This window comes from Montipora capricornis, chromosome 5 (assembly GCF_036669925.1).
Source record: "Montipora capricornis isolate CH-2021 chromosome 5, ASM3666992v2, whole genome shotgun sequence".
Taxonomy (NCBI): Eukaryota; Metazoa; Cnidaria; class Anthozoa; order Scleractinia; family Acroporidae; genus Montipora; species Montipora capricornis.
The window spans coordinates 12530960-12540959 of NC_090887.1; the positions used below are offsets into that span (position 1 = coordinate 12530960).

Genomic DNA, 10000 nt, shown 5'->3' on the forward strand with positions numbered 1-10000 from the left:
TCAAGCAGCATTCTCCGTTTACCATTTCACAGAAACGCGTTGCAGTCTTTCTGTCGTCAGTATTTAACAGCTGCTTTGTATGGCCTTGTTCCTTGTGATAGTGAAGAGGATGATGAAGATGATTGCTTTGTTATCTGTCTCCACAGTGTTACTGCGAACAAACCGCCAAGAGGTGAAATTTTTCAGAATCGTTTCCTCCTTTCTTTATTTACTTTTTAAATTTCAAGACGCCTTGTTTTAGTTCAGGCTGCTCACTGAGGCGAAAGCTTCTCTTTGTTTCAGCGAATACAACGAATATATAATGGAAAGATCTCGCTGGCTCTCGCAAAAGTCATGGTGAAACGTTGTCGTGACGGAAGGTCCTCTTGCCGTAACGCAACACGGGACATGTGCCATAGAACTGCTGTGGTCTGGTTTGTGTGGAAATTTTTCTAGATTGCGATCCTACTTAAATTTGTCTTCATCCCTTTATCATGGGTGTAAAAGAACTTTGGAGCATTTTAGAACCAGTGAAGAAGAAGCAAACGCTCTCGGATCTGAGCAACAAGACACTGTGCGTAGATTTGAGTTTTTGGGTTTGCGAGGCGCTTCATGCGAAGGAACTTAGCAGTCATGTAAACAAGCCACATTTGAGAAATCTTTTTTACCGATTTTGTAACTTGACACGATTTCGCGTAAAGCTCGTGTTTGTCCTGGATGGCAAACCACCAGAACTGAAATGGGAAGCCATGAAAAGGAGGAATGAAGCCACAAGAGAGGGACCATCCCGAAATAATTCGGCAGAGAATCTTCGCATTGAAGGATCTTACTTTGCGGAGTGTGTTAGGGAGGTAAGTCTTAAAAGAAAAAGGTCTCTGTTACGTTTTCCTAGTTTGCCTGTTAAAGATTGTATAACAGAGATGTATTTATCACTTCTGACTCGGCGACACTCTGGGAAAATCCCACTGATCCTACCGCTACAACCTTCCGATCACGTATTCGAATTCTCTTCCACTGATCTGTTGAAGGAGCAAGCCATCAAGCACGGTTCAGATAATAAATGTCCTCTTGTACTTCTGTGACTTAGAATTGTCGAAAGATGGGAATTTGCAAGTGTATTAATAATTTCCTTGTCGTTAAATATTTCGGTTTCGAAGAGCTGTTCTTTATCCTGTCTTGCTTTTTTTAATACCAAAGGTTGTTATAGTATACCTATTAACCAACATCATTAGGCCGTCGCGTCAATCGCGGTTGATTCCTTGAACACAGCTTTCGCCAAACGACGTTGTATTGAAACGATTGAGAAGTGGAGAAGGAAGGGCTCCAGCCTCCCAAATATGCAACCCTCCCCCCCCCCCCCCCCCCCCGACCCTGCCCCACGCTCCGCGATCCGCCACCTATAATTACTGAAGGTCTTCGGCCCAACCTTGGCAGAGATCCTGGGTGAATTTCTCTATTTACGTGGGATGCCCCCTGCAGGGCAGAACACCTTATAAAATGGGGCTCGTTTGTTTTTCCTCGTATCCACAAATTGTTACGTTTGTGATCATTGGCTAGTTTCGGTTTTCGGGATATTTTAGTGGCCGCATGTTCATTCTACGTCATCCAAATGTCATGGTGATACTACGTCATCCACAAGCCATGGTCATTGTCACCTTCGTGTTCTCTTCGTTTGTTTCCCGAAATCGGAGGTATACGAAAGAATTTCTAATGTCGATCGCCTGCAGCGGTTTCGCTAAAGGTTGAGTGTTGGCTTTCTATTTAAGCCATTAATTAGTACCTGTTACAGCTTTCATATGTCGTCATCTGTTTCGTGAAAGATATGTCGTGTTTTGTGGGAGTTTTTATCGGTCACACAACGTGTCAAAACTACCGTAGTACTACAATGTAATAGCAACGAATGATCCCCCGAGAATTTAGTTTGTAATTCCTTTTTAATTGAATGGAGTCCTCATATTAACTAACTGGTAAAATATTTCATTGTTTTCCAAATTAGAAATTCAAATCATTTTTGTAAATTCGCGCGATTAATTGATTGAGACAAAAACAACATACATTCTTTTTTTAAAGTTATTGTGTACCTTCAGAGTTTGTCTTCAGTGAAACGGATGTAGCGCTTTCCGATTACGGCGTAGGTATCCTAACCCTTGTATGAAATGTGGCTACTGGAATATTCCATTTATCATTAAAGAAAATGCTTTGTTTTTCTTTTCAGAGCACTATCGAAAGCGCTAACTAAAACTTTGAGCCACCGCGCGGAAAAAGCTCTCGTGGAAAAAATTTTTCGAATTGTAAAATTCCCCAAAACTAGGATGATCTAACCCGGAGGTTGTGGGTTCAATTCCCACCTTGGTCAGAGTTTTTCTGTTTCCTTGTGTGGGCTCAATTTCATTAGTAGGTTTACATGGGTAGAATACAGCACTTCACATTACCCTCAAAATAGTTCATTCTGTTGGAAATCTGATTGCAATCAAGCAAAGCTCTTTGATTGGTAATCCTTTCATTGTTATCTTCAAGGCAAAAATTAATGTTTATGAAAACAGCGCCTCAAGAAAAGCTTTTGTATCAGACGAACAAACTCCGCCCCTACACCTTTTCCCATAATTGGCCAATCAAGGGACACCATTTTTTTCCAGTCACACAAGTTCCAGCGTTCCTCCAGCTTCATTGTGACTAATATTCTTCGGATTTTTGACACATGTTTTTGGAGTGGATCGGCCTTCATGCTAAACAGAAAAAGGACGCGCACATCGATCTCATCAAACACAGCAGCAGCAGAGAAAAATGAAGGCGGACCAACGCAAAGGCTTTCAAAAAAAGCGCAATGTAGGATGTGCGTAAAAACCATCGCAAGCAGATGGTGACGGCGATATCAAAATGCGGGCTTGTTATGTGAATCGTTTACATCATATTTTCCTTGTCATGTTGTAAGAAGACTATGAAAAATCTTTATCACTACAAGTGTGTTTATTCTAGTTCACCGGCTGTGTACTTAAAGAGCCTGATTTAGCACCTCTTGAATTCCCATGATTCTTCAGATGCTACGATAATTTATTGCGCTGATATGCTTCGTCAGAGGTGTCTAAAGGCCAGTTCTGATAATATGATTCTCTGTCTTGATTCCGCTAAACTCCACCATCACTCATATGCCTCTCTGCAATCCTTCCGCTATTTTCTCTTTTTCCTACCTCGGATATTCACGTGGCTTGTGGGTCTTCATTACTTCTTTCTTAAAATACGATTTACTGCCACAGAAAGTAAAATACGATGCTTTTAAATACAAATACCTCAAACTTTTGCGAGCGGAGACAATTACTTGATGTTTCCCGCGAAAAGCTCTCCGATAGTCTACATATGCTGTCAATCAAAATGAACTTTTACTTCCGGCGAATAAGTAGTGTACCAATATCTCTGGAAATATTTGATCTCCTTACATACTTTTTTTGCGATCGACAGGTGTGACCTTAACCTTTAACTTAAAATCCCAAAAAATGGCAGAAATTTTTTTCCCTTGAATTAAAATGACTCTGTATACTACCCTACTTATCTTTTCCTTGGCAAATGAAAATATCAACTGTAGTCAAATCAAATTGCTCAATTTTTTTGCTTTAATTTCAAGAACTTCTAGTTTCGTACCCCTACTTATTGTGCTTTTACCATTTTCCGTTTTCCCACAACAGGTGTACATTTAACAACACCCTCTCCAACTTATTCGTCTGTAAGACAGATCACACTGTACACTTACAACTAGTCTAAACTGCAGAAATGAAAGAAGAGGTTTGGGCTGATACAACACCCGTGATATCAATAACAACTACAGCCTTGGACAAAATTGGTGAAACATTTTGCAATACCTTGCCCTCTCACAACGTTGTTTTGCCAAATGGGATCAGAAACTCGCGTGCAAACAACATTGTGAGGGAAGAGTGAGCCGCGAAGGTTTCACTCAGTTCTGTGTATTCGTGTACTGTTCCAAGGGATTTTGTGACAGTGAGAGACTCTAGAAGAACTTTTTATTTACAGCCGCTGCCTGTTGCCTGCTTTAATTAGGTTATCCCACGTGAACGCCTAATTGGCGTCTTGTTTAATAATCAATTGCTGGCGCTTGCCTGCTGTCTTGATATCATGATAATCGTCGTCATCATCATCGTCATCTCCTCTTTATTTACCCTCGGGTTGTTGAGTGGCTTGTGGTAGCTAGTATCTTGAAGCATCTACCCTCCCAACCACAATATACCACGGAGGACACACCACAACTTCTTCCACTGACAATCATTATTCAAGTCTGCATTATCACCAACACTTATGTTGCCCGGTCCCCAACAGAGTCCAACACAGCTCGGGCAATTTGTGTTCACTAATCTTTGTTTTCCAGTGCTGCACACTCTTGGAACTTTTGGGCGTGCCTTGTATAAGGAGCGAAGGTGAAGCAGAGGCACTCTGCGCGTTACTTAATTTTCATCAGGTCAGTTGAATGGATGTTTTCTTGTAGACTGTCGCTAGCAAAGCAACAGCTTCCAAACGACATGGAATTTTTTCCCCAATAAGATTAATCTGGGCAGCAGTCTGTCGTCTTCCGTTTCAAGTTTCGAGGAAACGCATTCCGAATTAAACCTCCCAAAAGGCAAAATTGTTACCATTCGCGAAATAAGTTTTAATGAACTTTTCGGTATGGTTACTGTTATTTTTACTTAAAACTTCCAAATTTCCCTTGACACGTAGCTTGACAAACCAAGGAAGCCAAAGAGACATCATCCTCGTCCCTAAAGCCCTCCGTTTCTGTTAGCTCTGGGGACGACAGCGATGGGGGCCATGAAGTCACGTGCAAAGCTCCTAACCAACTAGTTGCTATCCTTTCTGTTCGGTTTTCAAACGCTTTTGTTTTCATTTGGATTGTTACACGATTGACCCAAAAAGAGACTTTAAGCATCAAGCTTTAAATAAGACCGTGTATCAGGAAAGGTTCTTTTCCTTTATTTGTCAATAAAGCAATATCATGTACCTTTTTGGCACGAGAGCCGTCGTTTATAAAGACCGCAAAAGTCTCTTGTTTTGTCACGCAATGGAAAGAAACGACCGAGAGGAGTTTGGAGAAGAGCTTTTGTTGGTCGTTTCTCTCGATTGCGTGACAAAATACAATTGACTGAAAAAGTGCGCAGCTATTATACTGCACACAGCATGGAAAAAACCTTCTCTGGTTAATTTCATAGGTTGTGGATGGTTGTATAACTAATGATGGGGATGCTTTGCTGTATGGAGCAAGGACAGTCTACAAAGACCTCTCTGCCAGTAGAAGGGTTAGTTCAATGTGCAGAAATCAAGAAAATGATCTAAGTGCCGATATCAATGATAGGGGGTTAGGGACGACATCGACGTAACGAGTGTCTGTGCTAACTCGCAACCGACACTTGAATCAACTTTGCTTCGTCTCAGCTATTTCAACATTATAGTTCCCAGATCCGACAAGCCATTAGATTCACTAGAATTTGTTGAATCCATCTCCATCTCCAGGATTTGGGGCAAGATAAACCAATCTCCTTGCTTCTGAAACTCGTTTTCGTCAACAAACCGCAGTTCCACTCGGAACGCCATTTTGAATTCTCTGACTTTGCGGACGTGCCAGGAAACCGAATTGCGTTTTCGTGGCATAACTGAAACTGACATATCCCAAGAGCTAGACTGGGCGACTCCCTCTTTGTCTCCTAAATTTTCTCTTAAGCCAACCTCAGTAGAAATAAAACGTACACGGCGGAAATGAATATAGTGAACAAACTTCGCATTATAATTAAAACATATACTGTATTTTGAATACTTCATGTTTCGTAAGTAGCAACATACTGAAGTTGAAATGGCCGAAAAACAAGGTTTAGGTCTAATTAAGCCTAAGGTTAGCTTTAATTAAAGTTAAGGTTTGTTTCAGTATTGGTAAAACAGATACCTGTGACCTGAGACAACAACAACAACAACAACTTTATTTAAGTGTCAATGGATTTAGCACAAGGGCACACTAACTAAATTAATTCAAATCAAATCAAATCAAATCAAGTCAAATGTTGGTTTTTGAGGAGAGGGGAAACCGGAGTACCCGGAGAAAACCTCTCGATGTAGAGTAGAGAACCAATAAACTCAACCCACATAATATATGACGCCGAGTATGGGAATCGAACCCGAGCCACATTTGTGTGAGGCAAGTGTTCTCACCATTGCGCCACCCCTGTTCCCCTAAATTTTGTGCCTGACGCTGAATTTACTATTATCGTTAATTTAGAAGACTGAAAGCTTGATATGGATTATGGGAAATGGTCATATATTTTTTAAAAGATAATCTAAGTGTATGGACCAGGGAATCGGAATGTTCATTAACCTTGTCACCCAACCACTTGACCACCACACCGCCGCCTTGGCTCGGGGACATTATTTTTGCTAAAACACTATTTGATAATGCTGTATTATCACTCGGCAACAAACAATATTAAACACTGCAAAAGGTCGGTTTTCAAACTCCACGACAAAACTGAACATTTTAAAATCAAAGCGTAAGCTTAAATTATTAATCTAGCTTAGACCTAATTACTCTTCAGCAGCGATATTCTATGGAAGACTTAAATAAATGCTTTTTTTGATATTGTAATGTCTTAATGTTCAGTGGTAAAGCGGAAAGAAGCGGTTCCTATAGAGCAGAACCTCCGTGTTTAAATTCAATCCACGGATATGATATTTATTTTCTTATTTTCTCTGCTACCTCAAGTCCTGGGACACAGTGTCCTAAATTAACGATAATAGTAAATTCAAGGCAAATTACGAATTCACGATAATCGCTAATTTAGAGAAGAGATCATGTTGTTCTCAAGAGCCCTTCGTTTTCTCGTGCAAAGGCTCCGCTGGCTAAGAGAAACGATGGAATCTGGGAACGAGAATGCTATTTCAAACTCTTGTGTATTTGGTGGCAACGGCGGCCCATAGTGTTCACGTCCTCCACGTGATCTTCAATTTGGTCATCCTAGCACGTTGTCAGGACGAGAATGGCAAAAGACGTGCCTAATGTAAAGCGCATGCGCGGGACGTGCCGAGGCATTGTTTTTCCTCTATAAACCGGTTTCGTTTTTTTTTTAATGTACTGGATACGTTTTGATGTTTACAAAAAAACCTAAATCCGGTACTAAAGCTCCCACGAATTCGGAACGTTATGAATCGGGATTTCACGCAAAGTGGAAAATTTGTATCCAAATGCTTGGACTAGTGTGCTTGGGGTAACCAACTTAGCACTTCACATTACACTCTAATCAGTTAAGTCTGTTCAAATATATGTGCTACACGGCCAACGTTTGAAAAAACGTAATCCCTCCTTGAACTTGTACATGTTCATTGCCGTGACTTTAACATCCTCAGTTCGCACAGCCTGTTCTCGTCTGACCTTGTAGCTCAGTCGGTAGAGCAGCGGTGATCTAACCCGAAGGTCGTGGGTTCAATTCCCACCCTGGTCAGAGTGTTTCTCTGTCCTTGTGTGGGTCCATTTCCATCAGTAGGGCTAACGCTCACGTGGTTCATATGGGGTAGAAACTTAGCACTTCACATTACACTATAATCAGTTAAGTCTAACCAAATAATAAGTCAGGGCATTTCAAAAAGGGTGCTGCCTCAGTTTTTTACTTTGTTTTTTTTCTTATTCCTCCGTGCATAACGTACATTCAGTCTGTTATTACTTTGTTTTGTTCTGCAGGATAGTTGTGTGTTCTGCTACAAAATGGATGATATTGAGCGTGACCTAAGTATGTATGCAAAAGCGAGCGAACCGCCCATTGAAAGGATGTTCCTTTGTTTATATTTATGGCTGGTTTACTCTGATTACACAAATACGGAAGTCCATAACGTAGAGGTACCAGTCGATCTCTCTCATTTGGCCCACTTTCCTGTCACATTACGCTATTACCTCAATTTAGAATACAGGTCCCGCCAAATAATGTCCAATGAGGTTGAATCTGATGACCACAACATTTCTGATTGGTCTATAAAACCAAGTAGCAACGCGAGGGATTGCCCGTGCTAAATGCAAAATAGTAGTAGCTGTTCTAAAAATAGATAATACCGTAAACTGATGGGCCGCATTCCATGTAAGATCGACATTTCTGGGTCCGGTTGTTCAAAAGCCGATTAACGCTTATCCCAGATTAAAGATTAACCAAGGAGTTTGTTTCTCTACTCCCAAATGCTGTTCAAAGCTAATATTCGGCAAAACTTTACATTAGAGGAAGTCAATCTTGAAAAACAAAAATAAGCAAAAAATACTTTCACCAAAAAGTTGAAAACATGAAAGAAAAGTTTACCCTAATCCTGGATAACATTAATCGGCTTTCGAACAACCGGGCTCTGAGTTGTGCACAAGGTACTTACGCATGCGCATTACCTTGTTGTTAATTGGTGTCTCTTGTCCTAACAAAAGGTACTACTTACCAGTGCGCTACTCGACTTTGCTTGAGCTTATCCCTGCGTAATATGTGAATGCCAGCCCATATCGATTTTATATCAGAATTTTTCAAATAAACATTTTTGATATCCTTGGTAGGCTTAAAAAGATAGATAAAGACCTTGCCTGTTCCCGTGCGGGTGACCTTGACCCATAACGTACGTTAACTGTGCATTGCGTGTTCTCTCTGCTGTGATCTGTGCTGTCCCGTCTCGTCCCATCCCGTTCCATCCCGTCCCACCCACCCGTGTGGTGGGGACATTAAGAGGGATTCGTAGAACAGGACTTTGTCTGACCATCTCCACCGTTTTCTATTTGTACATAGGTCTTAATAGGGATAATTTGGTAGCTTTTGCAGTACTAGTTGGGTGTGACTATCTTCCACAAGGAGTTCAAGGAGTGGGAAAGAAAAAAGCCATGGAACTCATATCAACTGTCAATCACAGCAGCTTATTAGACAGGTGAGTGCAATGGGATAATGAAACCTAAATGTACTGAGGGCAATTTTAAAAGGGAAGCTATAAACTGGTTTTCTCGGTAAAACTTTGGATATTACGTTAGGGATGCCATATTGGAGTGCCAAACGATTTCCCCGGGGGACTAAGGCCGGCTCTCGCTAAAGACCGAAGCTCAAGGACGGACAACAACACCCCAGACACAGGTCCTATCCAGACTTATGCATACTTTTTGATGCGTTTTCGCATCCACACAAAAACGCTGAGAACACACTGGAATTTTTCGAAAACAGTTTTAAAAGTGGAGCATTTTGAAAAGGCAGCGTACGTTGAAAACGCGCCAGTTTAAGTGTGGACAAAGAGAAAACGGAGCCCTTTAAAAACGATGACGTCCAACTCTGGGAGTTGAAAACTTTTGAAAACACATTTGTGCATGTGGCTAGGTGAATGCTTTGAATCACTGATTTTTAGCATTGTAGTGTGGACAGGAGAAAACGATAGTGTGGACGAAAACGTGTTAATGTGGATGAGGCCTCAGAAGCTTTTTGATCATTAAAACCGTTTGTTCGGACAATGGACACTTGCTAACAACAAGTTAATGCGCATGCGTATGTTGTTTGTGGTTATCCTGGCGTCTTTAGTGAAAACCAGCCTTGAAGGAACGACAGTGGCAAGGACAAGGAAATCCACAAATCTCCATATTACATATAAAAAATAGGTAGTCGAGGACTACATGTGGCTACTTCTGTGGTGTAAAATTAAAATTGGGCATCATTCCTTTGATCATTTGAACAATAACAAGCATCGGTGTCGATTGAACCCCGACCGTGCGATTCCGAACACTATGCGAAGGTAAGGACTACTAACACTCACCCTTACGAAATGCCAACACGAGTGGCTACTCCCGACGAGCAATAGCAACAAAAAACAATAGTTTTGCATGCTCGACATGTGTCTTTTGCAATTTAATACTTTTCTTTGCCGTTCCCTTCAAAACAACAGAGAACTTAAGCAAATACGACGACGACGGCTACAAGAACACCACAAAACAATAGAACTTAACATTTTCCACCTTCGCTCGTAATATCTTTTATCATTCATA

General features: G+C 41.1%; 1 protein-coding gene across 4 annotated transcripts in view; it reads left to right on the forward strand.

The window, feature by feature from the left end:
* Positions 1-28: 28 nt before the first annotated feature.
* Positions 29-10000, forward strand: part of LOC138049537 (flap endonuclease GEN homolog 1-like) — a 20311-nt gene continuing 10339 nt past the window's right edge. The window contains exons 1-6 of one of the 4 annotated variants that reach the window (XM_068895856.1): positions 51-172; positions 283-830; positions 4355-4444; positions 5190-5276; positions 7700-7748; positions 8769-8904. In XM_068895856.1, coding sequence (XP_068751957.1) covers positions 474-830; positions 4355-4444; positions 5190-5276; positions 7700-7748; positions 8769-8904 — 719 coding nt within the window. In that variant the 5' untranslated portion in view covers positions 51-172; positions 283-473. Of the gene's footprint in view, positions 831-4354; positions 4445-5189; positions 5277-7699; positions 7749-8768; positions 8905-10000 lie in introns of all 4 variants that reach the window. The other 3 variants (XM_068895855.1, XM_068895857.1, XM_068895859.1) reach the window with 3 other exon arrangements.